Source organism: Tachysurus fulvidraco, chromosome 9, assembly GCF_022655615.1.
Source record: "Tachysurus fulvidraco isolate hzauxx_2018 chromosome 9, HZAU_PFXX_2.0, whole genome shotgun sequence".
NCBI lineage: Eukaryota > Metazoa > Chordata > Actinopteri > Siluriformes > Bagridae > Tachysurus > Tachysurus fulvidraco.
This window is the reverse complement of record NC_062526.1, coordinates 22,192,352-22,218,333: the sequence shown is the minus strand read 5'-3', so window position 1 is coordinate 22,218,333 and position 25,982 is coordinate 22,192,352. Positions and strand designations below refer to the sequence as shown.

Genomic DNA, 25,982 nt, shown 5'->3' with positions numbered 1-25,982 from the left:
AGTGCTACGAGATAGGAAAGTGTGAAAAATATTTGACTGTGAATGCTGCTGCATAGGAGTCAAGTCAAGTCAAGTCAAGAAGCTTTTATTGTCATTTCAACCATATATAGCTGTTGCAGTGCACAGTGATATGAGACAACGTTTCTCCAGGATCAAGGTGCTACATAAAACAAAGACAGGGCTAAGGACATGTAAGTAGTCTAAAGCACTATTCGGACTGGATTAGTTCTACGTGGGGACGTGGAGTAATGCAATTTTACCTCAGGAGGTCTGTAATATTAATTGGCCAATTCGCACGGGACAAGACATCTCAGTAAAACTAGCAGAAGTGGGAGGGGTAACTCACTTTACGCACCACAGTAACCTCCTTGTCGTCATGTGCGTATGACGTCGCTTCCTGTTATCACGTGTGCAAACAGACAACTTGCCGCCTCCATGCTTGAAAAACGTGCCAAAAACTACTTTTAAACAGGAAATGACGGAATTTTACCGTACATATTTACAGCCGGTCTTTTCGGACAGGATTACTATTACCTGAGGTAATTTTTCTGGACCTTTTTACAGAAGGTAAAAGTCGCGGTAATCTTTACTGACATTGTCCGTAATGATTACCGAGATGGCGCATTCAGACGGGACTAAAATCACCGAGAAGCTCTGGTAATAATTACTTTACCCCCACGTCCCCACGTGGAACTAATCCAGTCCGAATAGTGCTTTAGCCACATAAAGTGCAACTGTGCAACCTGCTGCAAACAGTGCAGGACAAGACAAACAAGACAGTGCAGACATAAAGTTACAAGACAATACAAAACACAAAAGACAATAAACAGTAACAGAAACAGCGCCGACCGAGCAGTGTAAATACTGAATGTTCAGACAATATTTCGTGCAGTAACATTAGAATGAACACAGATTCTTAGTCCTTTGGATAATAAATAGAGTTGTGCAAAAAACAGCAAATGACTGAAATATTGTATAGTTTGTGCGTAATGGCTGATAGGAGCTGTGAAATGCAAGTCATTCCCTACTTTTAGGCAAATTTCGTTCCAGTGAATGGAAGTGTACCCAATTTTATCCAGTGCGGAAGCACGTATTCATTCCAACCAATTAAAATCCACACCCGAGTCTGTTGAAATCCCAGCTCATCTATTTAAACAGGATTGAAAGACACTAAGACAGATCTGTAACCATGCCATATGTTTATTATTCACTTCTAACAAAGGTTTCAATGTAGCACAGAGCGTTTCTGTTTACGCCTCAGGGTTTGGCTAAGAGATGTTTTTCTCTTCTCATATCGCAGATAAAAGATAATCGAGTGTTCTTCCTATATGTTTAACCGCAAGGTGACGGTTAATTTAGAACAGATCGGATTTAGGACGGATTTGGTGTAGATTTCATCGTGCTTCTTTAGTATCTAGTGTTCTACTGTACCTTCGGTGCTTCAGAGCTATAGACACTTGCACTACTAAATGATTTAGAGTAGGGTTACACAAATATACCGCGAATTAAACAAATTACCCAGACGGAAAAAAGTGGCTTGTCCTGGGCACCTGTTCTGCTGATCTTTCTAACCTTATGTGGACTTTTTAAAGAGGGTAATTATATACAATTATATACGTAAATTGACTAGAAGGCTGCAGGAAGAGCGTATTCTCCCCGGTGTCTTCGTGGATTTCTTCCAGGTTTTCTGGTTTCCTCCCACTTCCCAAAAGCATGCACAGTAAGCAGCTCCTAGTGAATGAATGAGCAAATAAATGACAGAGGTTCTGTCTGAATTTCTTGAACCCATTGCCTGGAATGGCTTTTAGGGACTGAACTGAACTGACCCGCACGGTGCATGTAGGATCTGCGTAAGAACACGTTTTGACATATCACACCCACACACAGTGTGCCCTCACTCCCTCATTTCAGCTGGGTGGTGAGGGGTATAAATAGTGGAAGTGGCGTTTTAACGTGGGCCAGATGCCCACAGAGCTGCTCCACCCAAGACCTTTAAATACACTCATCCTACGCTCTCTCTCTCTCTCACACACACACACACACACACTCTGATTTCTCTATCTATTCTTAAAGCTATAGAGGAAATCTTCTGCAAAGCACACCACCTGTTCCACCGTTTGCTGTCTCATCTACTCCCTCTACTCCTCTTCAATTACACCGGATTCCATCTTTCCATCTTTAGGCTCCTCGCCTCCTCCATCTTCACTGATACCTGCACATTAGTGCACACCTCAGTCATACTTAAAGAAGACTCACAGGTGACAATTATCTACCGGTTTGTATAAAAAGCATTTGCGGAGGAAATACAGGCCGACGTTCAAAACCAGACAGCTAATAATATCCCAGGATGAAAATATACATCGAAAACTAAATTTAAGTGGTTAAGACTCTGGGTCCTTGATTGGAAAATCAGGGTTCAATCCCCACAATGCGGTAACCCTCTGGGATGCTGTATCAGGGCTGACCCTGGAAACAACCTTTTAAACACACTAAATATGATTGACTCATTGAATCATCAAGATATGATTCAATCATTAAATCATCACGATTGATTTGAATCACTCGTTCATTTATCGATTCGTCTTTAGTCAGCATTTTATCCTGCTCAGTGGATCTGGAGTCTGTCCAAGGTAGAGGAAAGGATAGAACCAGAGATCCCGGAGATTCAGATATTTCAAATATTAAACTTCGTCCGACTTACCATCTAAAAATTCCAAACTAAAATATATGTTCATTGAATGAACGGCATTTACCGAATCTTGAAAATCACACTTAAATTGGGATTGAAGTGTAAATATGATTACACCGTATTGAATATGATTACACTGTCTGAATACTCGCTTCTGATTGGCTGTGAGGTGTGCGTACTGAAGTAGGGCACAAGTTGCTCCGGTCAGTTGAATCGCCGCTTTAAATCAGTGTCCTGTCTGTAAACTGTCATAACCATAGTTAATGACCTAATCCTAGTCCTAATGACCTCGCTAAAAGACAACTAAATTAATAATGTACATCTACTGACGTAGTGACTTATACCAAATAATTAACAAAGATTAACCGTCAATTCTTATCCTTACGGTCACATTTTGCTCTATAAACATCAATGACATCTTAAACTGGTCGATTCTGCAAAGTGACTATGATGTAAACAGAACAATCCACAGCTAACTTTAGCCCTAACTGGCAAACTTCAAAACTGTAGCTTTTTTTATTTTGTATTTGATTGCGATCATTAGGGAGTCATTAGAGAAAAGTGAGTCAAAAGCAAGTATTTTGCTAATCCAAATAATATGAACTATGCTATGATACGGAAACTGCACACTCTTACATCGAAAACATTCGGATAGCGTAGCAGGAAAGAACACACTTCACTTTGTCTTTATGTTAAGGAACAAAACAGGATCTCATTGTCCAGAAATGTGGTACTTTCCATTCAGCAGATAGTCGTTTTTCCCATTTGGCAACACTGACAGAGTTGCTCGCTAACAGTGTGCTTAGCATAGATTAGCTCATCTTATTTTAGCTCCTTCCTTAATCTGGATTACATAATGTGAGCATAAAAGGATCAAGTGAAACATAAACACAAGAGGATAAACACATAATTAAAGATTGATAATAACGAAGAGTCTGACATGTTTCCACATGAAGGGATGGTTCCTTGGCCAAGAATTTCAGTGCGTGTGTGTGTGTGTGTCTGTGTGTGTGTGTTTCGTGGACCAGAGATTCAGGTGAGTTTGTAAAAATAAACAGGAGCAGTATTTTCCCCTTTTCAGCTGCGATGTGGTCCTTTTGGAAATACAGCAGCTGCCAAAGTCATTCTTACATAAATGCTTCAGTTTCAGGGATTTAATAATTTTGAGATTATTTTTTCCTTCGCTATCATATTTTTCATTTCTGCCTTTTTTTTGTCTGTTAACTCTGACTGGTGGTTCTTGCCCATAGAATCTTAAAAGTATAAGAAAATCGCCATTATGATAAAACAGTCATTCATTCATTCATTCATTTTCTACGGCTTATCCGAACTACCTCGGATCTCGGGCATCAAGGCAGGATACACCCTGGACGGAGTGCCAACCCATCGCAGGGCACACACACACACACACACACTCTCATACACTCACACACTACAGACAATTTTCCAGAGATGCCAATCAACCTACCATGCATGTCTTTGGACCGGGGGAGGAAACCGGAGAACCCGGAGGAAACCCCAGAGGCACGGGGAGAACATGCAAACTCCACACACACAAGGCGGAGGTGGGAATCGAACCCCCTGGAGGTGTGAGGCGAAAGTGCTAACCACTAAGCCACCGTGTCCCCCACTGGATTGGGAATTCAAGAACACAAAAAAATCCTGTTATTATGACATCATAGGTCACATGACAATGCCAACATTGCGGATGTATGATGTATGTTCGGATTGTAATGAAAAGTACATAGTGTATTAACTATTTGAATGCATTGGCTACTGATTCAAATGGAGTAACTACATATTTGAATGGAGTAGCTACTGAATCCAATGGAGTAGCTACAGATACAAATGAAGTAGCCACTGAATCCAAGGTGTAACTACTGAACAAATGAAGTAGTTAAAGATTCAAATGGACTAACTACTGAGTCAAATGCTTTAGCTACCAAATGAAATGAAGTAGCTACAGATTGGAATGAAGAAGTTACCAAAACAAATCGAGTAGCTACCGAATCAAATGCAGGAGTTACCGACTTGAATGAAGTAGCTACTGAATCGAATGAAGTAGCTACAGATTCAAATAGAGTAGCTACTGATTCCAGTGAAGCAGCTAATGAATCAAATGGAGTAGCTACAGATTCAAATGGAGTAGCTACTGAATCAAATTCTGTAACTACTGAATCAAATGCAGTAGATACCAAATCAAATTGAGTAGCAACTAAATTGAATATAGTATGAACTGAATCAGATGTCCTATTAGTTTTGAGCAAGATATTATCATCATCATCATCATCATCATCATCATGTCCCCAGCAATTGTCCTGTTAACCTAAATACAGTCAGCCAAAGATTCTTCAGAGTTATATCCCTGTCAGAAAAGAGCTGAACAGAACATTGAATAGACAGTTACTGTTACATACAAATAAAATTTCATACCTAGCCTAGAGTTAGTGGTTAGCATGTTCGCCTCACACCTCCAGGGTCGGGGTTTGATTCCCGCCTCCGCCTTGTGTGTGTGGAGTTAGCATGTCCTCCCATGTCCTCCCCGTGCCTCGGGGGTTTCCTCCGGGTACTCCGGTTTCCTCCCCGGTCCAAAGACATGCATGGTAGGTTGATTGGCATCTCTGGAAAATTGTCCGTAGTGTGTGAGTGTGTGAGTGAATGAGAGTGTGTGTGTGTGTGTGTGCCCTGCGATGGGTTGGCACTCCGTCCACTCTGTGTATCCTGCCTTGATGCCCGATGACACCTGAGATAGGCACAGGCTCCCCGTGACCCGAGAAGTTCGGATAAGCGGTAGAAAATGAGTCAGAGTGAGTGACCTAGCCTAGAGTAAATTAAACGTATTTAATCAGTCAGATTAAGAAGAGTTTGGTAAGAGAAGGATGCAGTAGCATTATCAGTAGTTAAGAACTGCTGGGTGGCAGTCAATCATGAAGATTAGCTGGAGAGTGGATTGTTGGGTGATTCTGTATTAAACAATGAACAGAACTATTCAAAACTGTCCGATCTCGATATACGTAATACGTAGCAACGAGTCACAAACTAATTTATTTTGACAGCAGTCTTCGTCTCTAATGCTACAAATCCACAAAGCTGCATGCTGAGTGGCGAACGAAAAGAAGATGGCTATCGACGACAGTTATTAAAGTACAGATTTAGAACGGCATGAAATTAATTATCTATTACTTTCCCGTCCGTTTCTTCAGCTCTGCTGTTTGCGGCATACTTTTGCGCTGACAAATTTGAAACGCACAGCCAAGTCGTCATAATAAGCTCCATATGTGGCCTTTTTTTTTTATAGAAAATATTATTATCTTGAATTAAACATCTGTTAAATTAGACTCTCACCTTAACCAGAGCTCAGTGTGATCCACCGAGTGACCTCCGACCTTTTCCGAAACCCGCTGATCTTCACTTGATGAAATTCTTTTGAAAATATATTTCCACTCTGGACCTGGTGGCTGGTCTCCAGGAGAGAATATCCCTGCTCCTGAATCCCTATTTTCTTTGGATTCCTTTCTAATTCTCTTACTGTTTTTATTCTCTCAGTTCTCTTTAGATTGGAGTGCACTGGACCGATGTCCGGGTCAAACATCTGGATAAAGCATGTCTGTGCTGGATATAAACACTGGGAACTGGAATAATGCATGCAGGCATCCTTTAGGATCGAGCCTCAAAAGCTGATTTGTTGTAAATAATGTCATGCTTGTTCTCAGGTTTCTGGATGTCGTCTAGTAAAAGTGTGTAATCGGTTGTGAAATTTCATCTCCGTCAAGAGGCGTGTTTTGGACGCTGCACGCCCGATATAGCTCGCATTTTATTTTGATTTGTAGCTCATTCTGAAGTTGCTGGATGCACAACAAGAAAAAGAAAACAGTTCCTTATGATGATTAAAATAATCGTGACACCAGATGATGTGTGTTACTGGACTTTTGTTCTTCCTCAAGCTTAGAATAGAATGGAAGCTTTTATTTTTGTAACATCTACATTACAGCACAGGGAAATTCTTTCTTCAAATATCCCAACTTTAAAGTTTGGGATCGGAGCGCAGGGTCAGCCATAATATAGGGCACCTGGAGCAGAGAGGGTTAAGAGTGGAAGCTTGGCAATGTTGGGGTTTCAACCCTGATCCTCCAATCAACAACAAAGCTTACTCAAGACCAGTGTTGGGCAGTACTTCTGTACTAGTATGCGTTAGAGTAACTAATACTCTAACGCATTACTTTTTAAATAAATTAACTCCGTTACCGTTACCGTATGGTGCGTTTGTCCGTTACTTTTTTTAATCAATTCATTTCTGCTGAAGTGTAGCCTACAGACTAACCTGTTTACAGCAGTGACGCATTGTAGGATTGATGGATGCCAACCGCTGTAAACACGAGGACGCCGCACTGTGGGCTTTGTTGTAACGGCGAGAGCAATACGAGTTTCTCAAAGTGGAAATATGCTCATTATTTCTTTAAAAAAGTAACTAAAAAGTTACTTGTAACAGTAACGCGTTACCTTTTGGTGTAAGTAATCAACAAAGTAATTGAGTTACTTTTTGAATGAAGTAACTATTAACTGTAACTAGTTACTATTAATTAACTATAGTAACTAGGACAACACTGCTCAAGACTCTGGTCCTGATACATACCTCGGCGTCTAACTATAACCATGACAGGGCTGGTGGTCGAGTATGAAATTGAGGTTGAGAAGGTTCTGAGTTATTTCTTCCGCCCTGACAGATGAATGGCTCTGTTGGTCTGAAGTGCAGAAATGAACGGTTAACCTATTTAGGATGGATCGGAAATTCCTGAGCATCTAAAATCCGTTGTGTTTACGTTTGACACGACAAATACGAACGGCTTGAGAAGTAATATCAAAAAGCCTGAGAATAAATCAGGCGAGTCTGAGCAGGAAATGAAGCAGAACTGAAGATCTTTAGTCCCCAGGAGCTCGTATTACTACAGAACTCTATGCCTCATCTAAAAGTATAAACACACACAGGCCAGATAGGAAATTTTATGTTTGAGTGTGTGGGGCAGTGTGTTAATGTAGACAAAGCTTTAAGCTTTTTTTTGTTGGTTGTTTTTTCCATCAATGCCACCATGCTAGAGTTTATTAAAGCCCAATTAGCACGAATTTGAAAACCATGTCGTCAAAGCCGTTTATAGGGAAATTATTGTACTCTAGGGTTTGCTGTTAGGTAATAAAAATCTGGTGTTAAAAGCTTGGATGGTTTCGATTATACCAATGCTACACAACAATCTGAGCACTAAATCTCTGAAAAAAATAAAAATAAATAAATAGGCCTTGAAAACACACACCTGTCAGCAAGCAATGCTGAAAAGTTCAATGGAAACATGGTGTAGTGTGAATGGAGAAAGGTGACTGTTTCCCAAGACGCTCTGTATGGAAAAAATAAGAAATGTAAGGACTTGGAAAATGCTAGTAGTGTAAAATAAATAAATAAATAAATAAATAAATAAATAAATAAATATTCTGGGGATTTTTCCCCCCATAGACAAATCCTGTAGTTAGGATAGTCGGATGTCATTTCGCCAAATAACTTTAGCAGATTTGATTTAAAAATCAGGCTTTCGACTGAAGAATGTTCAGGAAGTTTTTTTTTTTATCTTTTCCTATCTTCTTCTCTCTGCCAAATCTGCAAAAACACCACGTAAAATAGTGGAGAGTTCCTGAAAGTTAAAGAGACAACATGATTAAACACCCACATATACAGACAGACAGACAGACAGACAGACACACACACACACACACACACACACACACACACACACACACACACACACACATACACACACCTCAGGGCCTCTGGGATCTGATTCTCCAAAATCAGCACAATGCTCTTGAGATCTACAGTGATCTTTTTCTGGGCCAAAAATTCATAAACACAAACTAAGCTGTTGCCAGATTTCACGAAAATACTCCTACTTCTTTATCTCCTGTTGTTTTTAAATTTCAAAAGCTGGCTCTTGGTTATCGTGATGATTTATACAGTATATTTATAGCATTCGGTTATGTGACCTGATCTCCAGAGTGTGTAGTTAAATGAAAATAACACGTACAGAGACTAAATGTGGGGGTGTCGCAATGAAGTGCATATTTGGCAGACAACTTTATCCAGAGCGACTTACATTTTATCTTATTTCATACGATGAGCAATTGAGCTTTAAGGACCTTACTCAGGAGCCCAGCAGTGGATGCTTGGTGGACCTGGGTTTCAATCTCATAACCATCTGATCAATAGTCCAACACATCCCCCATACAAACAATTAACTCAACAGAATCTGGGGTTCAAACCTCCAGGTTCTCTGGATTCCGACCTACCTCTCAAAAACATCCTGGTGGCTGTTACCACGGCAACCAAATAGAAACATCTACTGATGAAATCATAATACAGTGAAAGTTGATTTGCAGAAACAAAATCCTAGTATGTGTGAATGCAGATTAGTTTGTGACCCCGACGTGTGTTCTTTCCATACAACTGCATGATTTGGAGTGTGTTATTATAACACAGCGCTTGATTTATTGAGGAACGTCAGACATTTAAACGGTTTATGGTTACTCACGTTACAGCAGTCCGCTACTGTTTTTTTTTCTCTTTCTGTCCCAAAAAACACCGCTTGTCATTGTACTGAGAAAATAAAAGCGAAACATTTCCATCCTAAAGATTTACACCTGAGACTCCTTTCATTAATGTTAAAAAACTTTATATAACGTTTTTTTTTTTTTTTTTTAAAAATACTTCGGAACAAAATGTGTTTTTTTTAATGTGCGTATTACTAGTCGCATATTTTATGCGTTTGTTGTACAAGTTTGTGTGTTGTTACTATAGAAACGCTTCAAACATGTACGTTAATATTACCCTGTGATTTGCCTTGCAGTGCCTGACCAATCAGATGTAAGAATCCGAGAGCGTGTGCTGTTCCAACTGGATTAAACAATTGCTAATAAGGACTGGCACAGAGACCAAAACCCTGGCTTACACAGCCTAGCTCACATAAAACATGAAAGTGCTGTGCCCTACTTACAAACACACACACACACACACACACACACACACACACACACACACACACACACACACACACACACACACACACACACACACACACACACACACAATCCTCCAAGCCAAAATACAGTGGTTACACACCAAAGGACAAAGCCGCCCTATCAGAGGAGAGTATATTAAAGGTTGCTATTTTTAAAGAGAATATTTCTGCTCTTTCAAACACAGTAAAACTAAGTAAAAAAAAAAAAAAAAAAAAAATTGAGGCTGTGGTTTGTGTGCTTGTAACGAAAGCAGCCACTACACGAGGTAAAGCTGCCTTCCCGCTATACAAGGCACTGTAACGAGTCATTAGCCTCTGTGTAGATGTAACAAGATGCATTTAGTTTTTCAGCAGCGTGTTGTTTTCGTGGCTAAATCATACCAAAGCAGTGTGAGAGACTGATCTGGGGTAGCGTAGTGAGAATTTTAAATTGTACACCTGCGGGTGTGATTGCTGCCTTTCCTGAAAAACAAAATCTTTGGTTTGTGGTTACTACTGCAAAGATAACTAATTCTTTTGGAAGGAATGTTTTACTTATTTCAGTGCTTCACCTCAGCCAGTGTTGGTGTGTTTGTTACTTCATCCAGTGTTTTGTTTGTTACTTCAATAGGTGTTTCTTACATCATCCAGTGTTGACTTCATTTGGTGTTTACTTCATCCAGTGTTTGTTTGTCACTTCATCCAGTGTTTGTTTGTTACTTCATCCAGTGTTTTGTTTGTTACTTCATCCGGTGTTTGTTTATTACTTCATCCGGTGTTTGTTTATTACTTCATCCGGTGTTTGTTTGTCACTTCATCCGGTGTTTGTTTGTCACTTAATCCAGTGTTGGTTTATTACTTCATCCGGTGTTTGTTTATTACTTCATCCGGTGTTTGTTTATTACTTCATCCAGTGTTTGTTTGTCACTTAATCCAGTGTTGGTTTATTACTTCATCCGGTGTTTGTTTACTACTTCATGCGGTGTTTGTTTATTACTTCATCCGGTGTTTGTTTATTACTTCATCCGGTGTTTGTTTATTACTTCATCCGGTGTTTGTTTATTACTTCATCCGGTGTTTGTTTATTACTTCATGCGGTGTTTGTTTGTCACTTCATCCGGTGTTTGTTTATTACTTCATCCGGTGTTTGTTTATTACTTCATCCGGTGTTTGTTTATTACTTCATGCGGTGTTTGTTTGTCACTTCATCCGGTGTTTGTTTGTCACTTCATCCGGTGTTTGTTTATTACTTCATCCGGTGTTTGTTTATTACTTCATCCGGTGTTTGTTTATTACTTCATGCGGTGTTTGTTTGTCACTTCATCCGGTGTTTGTTTGTCACTTCATCCGGTGTTTGTTTATCACTTCATCCGGTGTTTGTTTGTCACTTCATCCGGTGTTTGTTTATTACTTCATGCGGTGTTTGTTTGTCACTTCATCCGGTGTTTGTTTATTACTTCATCCAGTGTTTGTTTATTACTTCACCCAGATTTTATTTGTTACTTTATCCAGTGTTTTATTTGTTAGACACAGGATTCGATGTCCTACACTTTATTATAGTTGAGTTTGTAGGGTGGGACGGTGCACAGCAGCTCTCAGTTCCAGGCTGTGTAAAGTTTTATACCCTCTCTCTGTATCCATACTCACAGTCTGCTTTCTCCTTCTTTCTCAGTTTCCTTCCAACTCTCAATAACCGGAACAGAGGTGTAGTCACTAATCCCATCCAGGGTGTAGTCCTGTGTATTCCCGTGTTCGACTCCAGCTCCACTGTAAGTTATTACACCCCGTAGACCATACTGTGAGGGGTGAGAGGTGATGTGACACAACACATAGCACTGTGTATTATTTTTATATAATAACAAGGTCTGGGGTGTGTTATTTGTACCAGTTCTATCACAGCAGATTGCCAATGAACACAAAATGTATTTATTACTGAATGACTCATTACACATTTTAACAGTTAAGAGCTGATGTTAATGTTTAGGAACATTTATGGCTGTGATAGTCACACACCAGCCTCTTTCTCTTTGTGTCTGTCTCTCTCACCATCTCTCTTTCCCTCTTTCTCTTTTCTAAAGACTTTACCTGAGCTACAAACACGTATATTCAAAACGTCTTTATACATTTGCTTATTATTAGTCTTAGGTCGTTTGGAGCGACTGTGTGTATGAGTCCTACAGAAACGAAAACATCACGATGAGCGTCCTGACCAATTTTAAAAATTAAGCCTCCTCTGATTTTCTCTTGAGAACCTAGTGACTAATCCGGCATGGTTAGAACGATGCTACTTTTTGAAACGTTTGAAAGAGAAAGAGTTAGCGATTATCATTTTGAGTGCCGTTCATACTGGCATGTGTCTTTGAGAAGTCCGTTTGTGTTGCGGAAAGCGAGAACGAGGAAGTTTCAGACTCTGGCACCGCTCGTGGTACCATCCATGGTTTAAAGCCTTGCCGGTCTTCACTGACTTCCTCTGACCTTCATTGAGTTCATTGACTCAATCCCTGTTTATGCAAAACTTTATGTCTGAGATAATTTAGCTAACTGTAATTGAACTGGATCTCTGGTTTCCTCTCCTTCTCTCAGTGAGTGAAAAGGTGTTGAGAGGGTTTGTAGACTCAAACACGTTTTTAATAGTCTGAGAGACGTTTGTCTTCGTGACGGAGGCACAGCAGATGTGAAATACCACATAATTCCATCACCCCGATGAAAACTTTACCGACACACCTCTGCCAAAAATGTGCAGCAGAAGAAACGTTTCAGAAGACATGAAGTTGGGATTACATCTAGAGCCATATATCTTTTATCTATATATTTATATCTACATGTACTGCAGCTCTAGCTAGGTTTTGGCCTTGCGAAATACTTGGCCCAGGGAATATTTACACACAAATGAAATGCTTCTGTATGACGAAAAACTGGAAAACTGCGTCTGTTATTCCAGGTGATTTATTTCCCTAGCTTTCCTTTAAAATGAACTCATTAATAACACTGGAATTTTATTATTCACAGAGTGGAGTGAAACAACACAGTGTTGGAGATTGAGAAATCCAGTGAATGAAGCTTTATGCAAAATGCAGAATTCAGAAGGTGTTTGTAGGTTGTACTGTAGTTCCAAAAAAAGGTCTTTTGAATGCATCTCAGGCCTAGTATTTATTAAAAAAATTGAATAATGCCAAAAGGAAAAAACGGGATTCACTCTAATGCCGAACAGATCCGGCTAATGATCCTTTAGCTACAGCACGGCTCTGCACACCGTTCCATACAAAAACACTCCAGGTCTGTTCAAGTGTGAGAGGATCCCCTGTGCGTCACCATGTTTCCACTGGTTTTCCACAGGTTTTATTTACAGGTCTATCTCCATAGTGTGATGCTGCCACCACCATGCTTCGCCTCTCTCTCTCTCTCTCTCTCTCTCTCCCTCTTTCTCACTCTCTCTTTCCCCATTGCTCTCTCACTTTTTTTTCTCTCTCTTTTCCCTGTCTCACCCCTCTCTCCTCCTATCTCTCCTTTCTCTATCACTCCTCTCTTTTTCTCTCAACCCTCTCAATTTTTCTCTCTCTCCCTAGAGCCGTTTCTCTCTCTTTTACCTCTTTCACCTCTCTCTCTCACACCTCTCTCTTCTCCTATCTATCTTTCTCTCTCTCTCTTTCCCTATCCCCTTCTCTCTTTTTCCTCTTTCGCCGCTCTCTTTTTCTCTCTCTCTTACTATCTTTTCACTCTCTCTCACCCTCTCTCTTTCTCTCTCTCCTCCCTCATCTTTTCCCTTTATCCCCCAATCCTCTCTCTTGCAACCCCCTTCTCTCTCATTTCCCTCTGTCTCACCTCTCTCTATTTCTCTCTCCCTATCTTTTCCCTCTCTCTCCCTCACCCCTCTCTCACTTTCTTTCACCCTCTTTTTCCTCTCTCCCTATCTTTTACCTTTCTCTTTGAGGGGGTGGATGTAGTGGGTACTCTCTCTCTCTCTCTCTCTCTCTCTCTCTCTCTCTCTCACACACACACACACACACACACACACACACACAAATTAAACCTTGTTCCTTGTTGCTCAGTTTTGTTTAATGTGCTTGTATATGCCTTGATGTGGCTTGGTAAGGAAAATTAAGAGGAACTAATAAAAACAAATACGAAGACAACTTGTCTGTGAAATGTATGCAGCAGAGAAAATGCACCTGCCAGAATATCAGTGTTTTATAAACATTAGTGCGCCTTCAACTCCGCCTGGGAAGATTCAGCTCTTTCTTGACATATTGTCCAAAGGATTACTGGCACATGCTGTAGTGAAGCGGCTCCACAGCGGGAAACGTCTGCCTGCTACTCAAACGTGCTCAAATAATTGCAGTTTCATTTCCAATTTCATGTGTGGTCTGTAAATACACCAGCTTCACGGTCTCGGCCAAAAACTTGACAGAAACGTTTAACAGCCCATAACATCACTGTCTGCTACAAAGTCACTCGATGTCCTATAAACTCCTGCATTTATAAGACCCTGTTTAGCACTGAGAGCTTTTATATTTTCGCCTCATAAAGAAATCTATAATCTGGCAACAGAGTGCGAGCCAGCAACAAACACTGTTTGTGACAGACATCTTGAGAATAAGCTCGGTTGCGCATGAATTTCCAAGTCCAAGCTCCCACCCACCTGAGAGAAAGGGAGTCTCCTTGAGCTCTTATGAGTATCTCTGTAAAGCTTTTAGTGAGCATCGAAAGAGGGAAGTGAACTCAGTTCCTGCTTTCTTTCTGATCCTTCACGAGGGGAAGTGCAAGGAGCCGAGCGAGAGGCCAAAAATCACAGTTCTCTGCTCTGCATGACTGTAACTATGTGCAATTATATGAGCTGTGTGTGTATGTGTGTATTTGTGTGTGTGTGTGTGTGGGGGGGGGGGGTTGGTTGGTTTATAAAACATGGTTCACACTGTGTTGCCTTTGTAGCTATGACCCCTACAGAGAGAAAATAAAAGAAGTAAAACTGCCTGTGTGTGTGTGTGTGTGTGCGCGTGTGTGTGTGTGTGTGTGTGTGCGTGTGTGTGTGCTCTTACATTACTGAAATGTGCCTACACTAACAACTTTTTCCTAATTCGTTTCTGGTTACAAACATGTCATACACACACGATCTGGCACAAAAATCCACCAGATTATCACAGAATCTGTGTAAGTCGTGTAAATTCTCCATCTAGCTCATGTGTAGTTTCTGTTCTTTGCATTGTGAAAATGTGTAAATCTCATTGTGTAAATTGTGCACAACGCCATAGCATTAAATCTCTATAGTGAGCAGGTTGGTCACATGATCATGTCCTGTGTTGTTTTAGCTGACTTCAGAGCTCTGTTTCTAGTTAAAACGATGCCTCAGTTGTTGCTACGAATCTTATGTTTTAGTCGAAGGGCTTCCACAGGTCTGAGACTTTTATTTTGACATCATTTTTAATAAATATTTTTATTTACAGGATTATGCCAAGGTAGACTGGTGTATGGTGTTATTCATGGTGTCCCTTTACTGATTATAGTGTGATGCTGCCACCACCATGCTTCTCTCTCTCTCTCTCTCTCTCTCTCTCTTTCAAACACCCTCCCTCTTTTTCTCTCTCTTTGTTACCCCTGTTCTCTCTCTTTCTTTTTGCTATCTTTTCCCTTTCTCTCTCTCTCTCTCTCTCTTGCTACCCCTTCTCTCTCTTTTTTCCTCTTTCACACCTCTCCCACTTTCTTACGATCTTTTCCCTCTCTCTCTCACCCCTCTCTCTTTCTATACACTTTTTTCTCTTTTTCCCTTCTTTCACCCCTCTTCCTCTCTCACCCATCTTTTCCCTTTCTCTCACTATCTTTTTCCGCTCTGTCACCCTCTCTTTTTTTCTCTCTCTATTGCTACCCCCATCTCTCTCTTTTCCCTCTCTCACACCCTCTCTCTTTCTCTCGCTCGCTACCCCTGTTCTCTCATGTTATTTAATATATGAAACCTTTGTTCGTAGTGATTTTTGGTTTACATACAAACGCATGCTGCTTTACAATGTTATATATTATATATGATTCAAAAATATAAAATAAAAGGTCATTGGGTTTCAGCCATAGAATTTCTTCGTTTAGACTTATTGTGATTGAGAGAATCGGACCGTGAAGCATGAATCATGAATCGAATCAAATCAAATTGTGACAGGATTGTATGGTTACACCCCTATAAATAGGTGCATTATGTAAGAATTTCCTGAGTGAAACATTCATTGCTGAAGTCCTCTTCGGTAACATATGGTCAGACTCTACTGTAAATTGGGATTTTGTGTACGGAAAACAGAACCACTGCCAGCTGCTCTCACTTACCACCATTTTCTGTATTCCATCATTGAATACACAGCAGCCACCTGGTTCTACATAAAAAAATACATAGGAATGAGTCTGTGTGTATGTGTGTGTGTGTGTGTGTGTGTGTGTGTGTGTGTGTGTGTGTGTGTGTGTGTGTGTGTGTGTGTCAGACTGAAAACACAAAAAGCATAATATTAGTCTTAACCTCATTAACCAAAAAGTTGCTTTTTAAATAAATGCCGCATGCTAGGACACACACGCACACGCGCACACACGCACACACACACACACACACACACACACACACACACACACACACACACACACACACACACACACACACACTGATTCAGGATTCATGTCTCTTTCTCTAGAATCAAAACATTCCACAGATGCTACTGCATCCTGTTTGCTTATGGGAGTGGAGCTGATGTACAATACTGAGAGCGAGAGCGAGAGCGAGAGAGAGAGCGAGAGAGCGAGAGAGAGAGAATAAAGTATTTAACACTATTCAACCTCTCTCACACACACTGAAAAATGAAAGCGAAACCACAAATACATCCGAGAGTAATTTCTAAAGACATTTGCTATAGATCTCTGTGCCATGAACAAGTTAACACGCTACATAGTCAAATATAAAGGTCTTTTATTGCCACACAAAACTTCACTTTATACTAATTTAATAACATTCTCAGAGACAGAGAGACTGACAGAGAGAGAGAGAGAGAGAGAGAGAGAGAGAGAGAGAGAGAGAGAGAGAGAGACGAGAGAGAATCAGACATGACAATGAGTTTATGGTCATTTTCACTGTCTTCTGAGGTCTGTGTAAAGTGGCCTACTCCAGAAGTGTAAGTAGTAATGCATTAGTACAGGAAATAAAAATAATTTCTATGAATAATATTTAGAAAATAAAAAAAATGTATAATAAAGGATGCATAATTTGAATGTCCAGGAGAGGAAAATAACACCTACAAGGAATGACAATAATTTTGCAACAAACATTACCACTTGTACTTTTGCTAATACATAGGATCTGCTTACACTTGGAGGTAAAGCAGACGTGGATACTGTGAAGAAAACCTGTTGAGGAGAGAAAAGAGTGGTTTGGGACACAGCCGACTGACAGAAAACGGATTCTGAGACTCGGGAGATAAGATAAGCTACCGTGCTAATGTGATTCTACACATGGCTTAAAGCAGTCAGAAAGACTTATGAGTTAACGCATGAGTGTGTGTGTGTGTGTGTGTGTGTGTGTGTGTGTGTGTGTGTGTGTGTGTGTGTGTGTGTGTGTGTGTGTGTGTGGGCCAGATCATTGAAAACTGAGATGATCTGAGGGATTACAGGAGAATTCAGTGCCTGATCCAGATGTTTATCACATCAAATAAGGCTTGTGAGACAATCTGTATCTTTCTCTTGACACGAGACACAAGCTAATCAAATACATTTGTGATGCTTCCTTTGTCGAGAATATATCAATTACCGGGTAACATTCACTATATAACCAAAAGTTTGTGCACCCTTGACCATCACGCCAATATGTGGTTATTCAGGATACTGTTGGAAGCACACAGTTGTCTAGTGTCTTCAGCTGTATGTTGTAACATTTCAGTTTCCCTGTTGGTGTGGAGGTTTACATTGGAGTGGAAGACCTAGAGTGTCCTGCACAGAGCCCTGACACTGACTCAACCCTACTGAACGCCTGTAGGGTTCAAACAATTGCAACACAGACTGCAGCCAAAAGAAAGAGGATGTAGGTGAGGTGAAAAGATGAAGGCTTTATTCACTTAAAGGAAAACTTCAAACACCTCCACCCTCAAACACATAGTGAAAGGAAAAACTGGGATCCAGTTCAGGCTGTATTCCAGCGTCACACTAATTGGTCCTCTGAGAAAGGTTGCGAGGTACATTATTAGACCACAACAGCAGGGATTTCAGTGACAAATTCTTCTCAACCAGCAAAGTTTTAACAGAAGATGGGACTAAAGTGATATCTGCAATTAGATTGTGAGAAAGACACCAAAACATATAGTTGTCAATTGTGTTACAAAACAGAAATCAAATGACCGAGCTGCCCCTGCAGTAGTGATATACAGGAAGAACAACCGTTTTTTACAATCTTTACAATCAACAAGAAGACTTCATTCATATCTACATAGAGAGTGGGATTAGGGCAGGGTTACGGTGAACAAAAACCACATTACATAGATGAATGCAGATCTGAGAGCTCAGTGGGGCAAAATGATCTGTTCAGATGAGTCATGGTTTAGCGAAATCTCAACACGTGGGTGACTGCATGTGCAACATGCACCAAGAGATCAGTCCAGTCCTGAGTCCATGACCCCTCAACTGGGGGGGTGGGTGTCTGGTAGCTCTGTTATACTGTAGGGGCTATTTATTTTACTGCCAGGGTTTGGATCATTGTAAAACAATCCAGCGTTCTTCTAACTGAGCACAGAAACATTTTTATCTTGACAGGAATGACCTCTTCAACAATGACCTCACCCCTGTCCACAGGGCATGACACGGATTTTAGACTGATGTTAGACAACATTCTTCACCACCATCAAAAGATAAACTGAGGCAATGTGTCTTTGGAATAATTGATTTATATCCTCTAGTACAAGTCCACACTTGTAAAAAAAAATCTATGCCAATGGAAATGAAAGTGTTCTGGCACCTCGTGGTGGCCATCAGTAAACAGGATTAAATCCTGTAATAATGTCAGGGCCATAACAATTTAGGATCTGACAGATATTATTATGCTAATAAATGTTGTACTACAGCTCAAAAAACACTAAAAACCCAAGGCAAAAAAAAAAAAAAAAACTTACTAAAGCAATACAGCATCGCTGCAAAAAACAAAACATGCCACACTGACAAAAGGTCCTCCCAACCCTGGTTGTGGAGAATCTCCTGTCCTGCTAAAGCTATACTATCATGTCAGGAATCAACTAATTAGTTGATTCAGGTGTTTTAGGAGCAGACAAACAGTGAAAAGTGCAGGTCAGGGGTCACCACCGTAGAATTAAGCATGACCACCCCTTTGACCTCCCTGGTTAGACATTATAATAAGTTATAGTCCTGACCACAGCTGTGGAAGGCTAGTATAATAAGCTAACCATCAACTGTTGCTTAGTTGTGTATCTTAATATGGATGGGGATCAACTTTAGGTACATTATGTCATTGTTTATGGATATTAATATTTTATAAGCACATAAACCAACGTGGACAAAACCAGAAACAAGCCCATAACTGTTATTTTATTTATTTATTTTAAGTATTATATGTGAGTCTTATTAATCATGAACACCTCAGGCAGGACGGAGTGCTCAGTGCGCATGCGCTAGGCATGTAGCAGCTGCTTTGCTCCACTCCTCACCTGTCCATATTCCCACCACGTGAGCGGTAATAATTCATAATTTACGAAGACTTTATGGAAGTTTATGCAGCAGGACACAAACAAACACTAGTCATTTCCTATGTTTCTAACAGCTCCAGCAGATCCGGTGCAGTAACAGAAAGCCCTGGAGACACGTTCTGGTTGCGTAAAAGGTGCTCCAGCAAACTTGCCTTAACTTGTAATAGCGCAAAAAGTCTGCTGAGGTATAGCGCCGGAACAGTGTAATAAGTCGTTTTCTTACCGAGATACTGGCGCATGTCGAGAAGGAATCTCGGGGGTCCGCCGTTGAGCTGAAAAATGAGCGATCCGAGGCAGAAGAGCAGCAGTGCGCACATGCAGAAGCCATAATCACGCAGTGAGAAGCGCAGCCAAAGGGCCGGCAGACAGTCTCCCTTTTTACCGTTCCGATCTCTGGTGTGATTTGAAGGCTGGTGGTAGTTTAGTCTGGGGCTGCCGTTGTGATTCTTCATCGTCTCCTTGCATGGAAGCGCTGAGAGTGGTCGTCACCCATCCGCACCCTTATTTAGGGACAAACTTTGTGTAGCGCATTTATAAAACACAGAAGCTGAAACCCTCAGAGTCCGCGCTCACATTGGGCCACACTGGCTCTCTCTGGCGCTACCATTCTTTTCTGTGCTAAAGTGTAGTCGGGAATCCATCCTCTGTTCCCCGGGTTAGTGCCGGTGTCAGATTACTGAGCCAGGAGGAAAAGTTCAGACAGGGGATCTGCTTTAACCCGCTGCGAAACAGCGACACTGTGCGGCATTTAGCGTAACAACATTCACAGTATTTGTCAGACACGCTTCTATCCAGAGCGATTTATATCTCATTTTTATACAACTAGGTAATTTAGACCTAAGGGCCTTTCTCAGGGGCCCAACAGTGGCAAATTGGTGGACCTGGGATTCAAACTCACAACCTTCGGAATGGCAGCCCATCACCTTGACTACTAAAATCTGCTACTTTATAACTATCTTTATCCTTTACGCTGAGAGGGTTCTAAATTAATGTGTTACCCCCGTGCCTCGGGGGCAAATGAGAAGAAGTTTGAAAATGTCAGATTATAAACCAGTATTAATTGCTAATCCCGGGTAAAGTATGAGCAGTGTGAAACATCAAAGAAAATCACCCAGGATTGCATTTACCCAAGGTTTACAATTACCCAGGGGAACAATTTCAAGTGTGGAAAGTCCTAGGGTGGGTTAGCATTAGCAAGGCTGTCATGACACAGCTTTATATCATATTATCTAAGGTTGTAAACAGACACAATCCGGTCTTATAATGATTTGTGAGGGAAAAGTCACTTTTTTTTTAGCTCTTAAAAAGTGTTAAGATGAAGTATTACCATGGGTGTGGAGAAAGGATCTTATGCTAATATCGCAAATGCTAAGCATTTATCAAATGATCGTGTAAGCCATGGCCTCAGGAGAGAAGGATTATATGCCTGATAAAACCTCTTTTGAAGGAGAGTTATAAAAAGGCTGACAGGATAAAAACAAACATGCATTCTGGGCCGTAAGTCAGTTTTTCCCTCACTTCCCTCAACCTCTACTATTCTGCAAATGCTTTCCGCTAGATGAGATATTGTGATTTGTGTTCATTCATCTACAGGAGCATCAGTGAAATCAGGATCTAGGTGTTCAATCAGTGTTCAACTCAAAGGTGTTCGGGGGAGTTGAGGTCAGGCCTCAAGATCGTCCAGTCCAATGCTGGCAAAGCATGTCTTCCTGGACGTCACAGCATGCTGGAACAGGTTTAAGCCCTTAAGTTCCAGTGAATGCTGGATTAAAACACAAAGACAACCATGTGCGTCAAAGATTATTCCAACAGTATGAGGAAGAACCATACTGTATATACCATATAGTTTGACCAATATGTCTGTAGTGTGTCTGTATGTATATGTCTGTATATAGTGTGACCAATATGTCTGTTAGCTTAACTATTTATTCGTGGTCTCTTTTTTCTTATCTGTATGTATACATTGTGTTGTGTATATGCTGTATATTATATTATGTTTCTATTATTTTTATATATTTGCATTTCTTTCTCTTTGCTGCTGTAACAGAGAAATTTCCCCCATTGTGGGATGAAATTTCCCCATTGTTTTTTTTTTACATCGACATGGATGTTGATGTCAGACGAGCTGGTTTGAGTATTTTCAGAAATCTGATGATCTCCTGCTGGGATTTTATGTAACACACACAACAGTCTGTACTCTAGAATGGTGCAACAAACAAAAAACATTGTGGGTGGAAGCACCTTGTTGATGAGAGTTCAATGGAGAGTACTGATTGGTTTGAGTAGCCAGAAAAGAAGAAAGGAACTCATATAGCAGCTCGTACTATTTAAAAACATTTTTGGTCATATAACATTTATAAAAGTGATATTTTGAAGCGATATTAATCTTTAAACATGTGAATGTGTCCAATTATCAGTCTTTGAGACACAGAGACGTCACCTTCAGTCCATTCCGAAGATATTTTATTTTTTATTACACTTCAGAGTGACAAATAGTTTTAGACTTTTTTTTGTTTTCAATACACAAGCAAAATCTTTATAGACAATCATTAGCTGGGTCAAAGCAAAAAAAAAAAAATCATTTGTACAGAGATATTTTACAATAGGTACTGTAGCAGGACATCAGCTAAAGCAATATGCAAAAAAATAAAATAAAAGAGTATTGCTATTTTTTTCGTATATAATACACCTAATAATTTGATATGAAAAAGAAAAAAAAATAAGTTATTTAAATATCAATTACATATACAGAATGTGCAACACGTCCACAATTTCATATATGTAATTCGAATCGTTTTAAGGAATTTTCAAACCAATTCAGCTTGTTACTTGTCATTCTTGATGAATAATGACGGGGAAAAAAACAAACAAACAAAAAAAACAGGTTAGTTTTAAACCGGTATAAATCCACTGCAATCATCCACATAAACCCTGAATGTAACTGTCCGTCTGCGGACTTTAACGTTTACTCATTTGTTCATCCTGAAAAAAAAAACCCCTTTAATCTGTATGTACTTGAATATAAAGTGCATTTTATAATAATTAGTAACATTTTATGAAATATCTATGTACATTTTTATAAAACTCGCCATTACACCGTGATTGCATTGTTAAAAAGGCATCGGTTTCTGATTTTCCGCTCCTCTTTAAAGACTCGGCGTTTGGGGTGCCATAAGTTTCGTTCCTAATGTAAATTGTTGAAAAAGTTGTGCCATAGTAGATTTTTTAAAAAAGTCTACGTGTAGGAAATTCATCACTACCAAACATGTGCCTTAGTGTGCGTATTAGCTGCGTTTGCTGTACAGCGAACACTTCACTTGAGCAGGTTAGGAAACGTGTCAGTCAAGTTTTCCATAAGGAGACATTTATTCTGAATTGTTTTGTAATGAGTCTGCAGTGTCAGCACTTGGTACCAGTTAAAGGTTAAGTTTGAAGTTCTCTGGCATGGGAGATGATTTTTCTGTGCTTTCTTAAAACGAGACAACACTTTTCGTCGTCGTCGTCGTCTATTAACTTTGAGCGAGAGGGTAAAAGAGATATTAAGGGTTAAAAAGAAACTGACAAAAATCATCCGCGTAAAGAATGTAATCATTTTTAAATTGCTGTAATAAAAAGGAGTAAAATACTTCCTGCTTTAGTTTTTTAAGTTACTGTGCATTGGGCCACATCATACCTTCTGTGTCCTGATCCTCATTTATTTACAAGCTACACACTTCCTTGAAGTTTAAACTCCTCATTAATGGGTAGAATCCCATCCTCAAGCCATTGGCAGATGTGTTCGGATTAAAAGTCATGCCAGCGCCTGTGGTCTCTTTCTCTCTCTCCCCCCAAAATAAACTCTATAAAAGAATGTGTTACCAAAAAGAAAAACATCGTCACGGGTCCCTTGATGCAGAGACTCATCAGTCTGGAGCCTCATCAGTCTGAGCGTCTTCACTGATCTGGATTCCCACTCAAGACATTTTTTCTACCGTGCATCCTCCAGAAGGACGCTGTTTCGATCTGAGCACTTTCTATTAGTTTTGGCGTTTCAGACTGTGCTTTTCACTTGGCAAGGACGACATTTAGGAGCGAGTTTACATATTAGGATTTAAGTATTGCCACAGTGTTGGGGAGGTTTTCCTCAAAGCTCTAAAACTCCAAAGTGTTTACATTAAATACAAGCACGTTATCACCGTGGAAGAGAATTATTACTGTGGTGTCCATCGTTCATGATGGCAAAGGCAAAGCTTAAAGGTATGTAAAATAATTCAGGAATAAATGATTTGATCCCAGAACAGACGAGTAATGAAAGTTAAGATACTGTGTATTCTATGATTAAATGCTATCTGAATATACATTATTAGATGTATACTTTAAGTAAGTAAAGGCAAAAAAAAAAAAAAAAAAAAAAGGCTTTACAATGCTTTACAACTTAACCCCTTGACACAGAGGAAGCTGAAATGGCTTACAGACTATACAAATATATTCCCTTCGGCAAATAAAATAAAATACACATCATCCTGATCTAAGCGCTCAGAACGTAAACTCCGATCTAGCATTAAAACTAACATCCCATAATGAACTGATAATAGTATTTATTTCTAGCTGAAAAGTTGCGCGTTTAACCGATTAACCTGCAGGAAATTACAGAAATTTGGCCGGGCTACGACATCTCGCCGTGCCGAAGAAGCACAAAATGTCCTTCTTCCTTACAAACAAGTATTCATCAGAACAGGACAAAACAGTCTTGAGTCTTAAGCCAAAATCTTTATAAAAATCTCAAAAATCATGTGCTCTTTCTTTCTTTTAAAAAAAGCAAGCCTTTTAGGATTGTTACAAAGATCCACCACTAACGGTTCCTGGAAGCCACAGAGGTCCTTTCTGTAAACATCAGCATCACAGAGTTAAAGAAAAGGACATAACAAATGCTTGGAAAATGCAGATGAAGAGATATTTTTCATGAAATGCTACAGAGAACCCAGGTTTATTCCCCATTCCTCATCCAGCACTTTTTCTCCACTGGAAGTGACACGTTTGATCCTCAGATCAGCGCAGTCAGCAGTTTGTGGCTATTCATTAAGCAGTCACAAGTTGTTAAGTCTGCTGCTGGTTGCGATGAGCTGAGCTTCAATAAGCAACCGGCGGATGTGTCGCTCCTCCTGTAGTCCTGCCTTGCGTACTGCTGCCTCGGTAAGAGCAGACAAGCAGCCCAGCGTGTCGTAACCCGCCGCTAGCAGGAGGTCGGAATACATAGGCATGCCAATGGACACCAGCCAGTCAGATATGGAGCTCAAGTGCACTGGAGACACGGGCTTCCGACACATGTCCATCAACCCTCCAGTCGGAATCTGTGGAGAGCAGAGAACAGAAACATCTAGAATTACTATTATTTTTAGCTGCTATTATGATTTGGCTATAAAATTAAGAAAAGTCTTCTCAGAAAAAAATGCAAAGATTATATCAGATGCTCTTTGTTCCCTGAGTAGGGAATCTCATGCAGAGACAAAAGGCCTTTCAGTGCAAGCAAATTTCTCCAGGGTCGTGAGAGGCAAGTGGCAGAAAATTGGAAGCAAGCTTCCTACGTGACTGAAAACACCACGTGATTTTTTTTTTTCTTCAATGATGTCATGATATTCACCAAAGCCTTAACCTGATATCAAGTGAATCAGAGATGGAACAAAATCTAGCTAGAAGGTGTTTTTAGTTTTCAACTTCTAGAACAACATACACTATATAATGTTGGATTTTAATAAAGCCCTGATGTGCATGCCTGCATTTTACAGTTCAAAAGGTTGCTTATGAGTAGCCTCTGTGAATGCAGCCTCTGGCAAAGCCCACGACGTCGAGGCCCGAGCAGTGGCGTCGTACCAAATATGCCTGGCATTGTTGGCAAGGATCAATCACAGCAAGTGGGCTGTTGTGAGCATAAAGCATCATGAAACACCATCAAACATTTCTTTAAATAGCTTTTCATGAAAGTTTTCATTTAAAGCACCTTTAGGTTTGCAAACTAATTTAAAAGAGGTAAAAAAAACAATATCGGTAAACCTTTTAAACTCCTAGGATCGATACAAAGAGTGCTTCACATTCTCATTACGGCCTGAAGACAACCACGGGTTCTAGGACATCGATTGTGCCGATGCTTCACATCACCATTACAATCTGAAAGCTTATCTTTTAGTACGACTTTGAATCTAAATTATTCGGTGCTGCTAGAACATTAACACTGTTCCTTATCTAACACAATTTATAGCCCCCCCCAAAGTGATTAACAGAATGGGTTACTCACAGCCATGCGGTGCTCCTTGCGTAGCTGCTTAACTCTGATTTGGTCCAGAGTGGAGGCCACGTCTTTCAGTGGCTGCTGGAAGTCCTCAGAGTATCTCTGCACTAACAGCGGAGGAATACCGCAGCGGCCATGCTTAAGGGAAAAAAATAAGGAAAGAGTGAGACACGTTCTGGTATTAGCTAACAAAAATATTAGACGGATATTGACAGGACACGGAGCGCCTTGCTTTTTAGTTTCAGGTTTGGAAAGCAATGTGAAACAAACCTAGACACTGCCTT

General features: G+C 40.2%; 2 protein-coding genes across 11 annotated transcripts in view; both read right to left on the bottom strand.

Annotated features, from left to right (window-relative positions):
- Nucleotides 1-20,134, bottom strand: part of usta (uronyl 2-sulfotransferase a) — a 71,503-nt gene extending 51,369 nt beyond the window's left edge. Inside the window, exon 1 of one of the 2 annotated variants that reach the window (XM_047818849.1) lies at nt 19,657-20,134. In XM_047818849.1, coding sequence (XP_047674805.1) covers nt 19,657-19,761 — 105 coding nt within the window. In that variant the 5' untranslated portion in view covers nt 19,762-20,134. The remainder of the gene's footprint in view (nt 1-19,656) is intronic. The other variant, XM_027177147.2, reaches the window with a different exon arrangement.
- A 1,731-nt stretch (nt 20,135-21,865) lies between these two features.
- Nucleotides 21,866-25,982, bottom strand: part of sash1a (SAM and SH3 domain containing 1a) — a 261,726-nt gene continuing 257,609 nt past the window's right edge. For all 9 annotated transcript variants that reach the window (XM_047818289.1, XM_047818288.1, XM_047818290.1 and 6 more), the window contains 2 exons: nt 25,705-25,836; nt 21,866-24,763 (listed from right to left, as the gene is read on the bottom strand). In XM_047818289.1, coding sequence (XP_047674245.1) covers nt 24,500-24,763; nt 25,705-25,836 — 396 coding nt within the window. In that variant the 3' untranslated portion in view covers nt 21,866-24,499. The remainder of the gene's footprint in view (nt 24,764-25,704; nt 25,837-25,982) is intronic.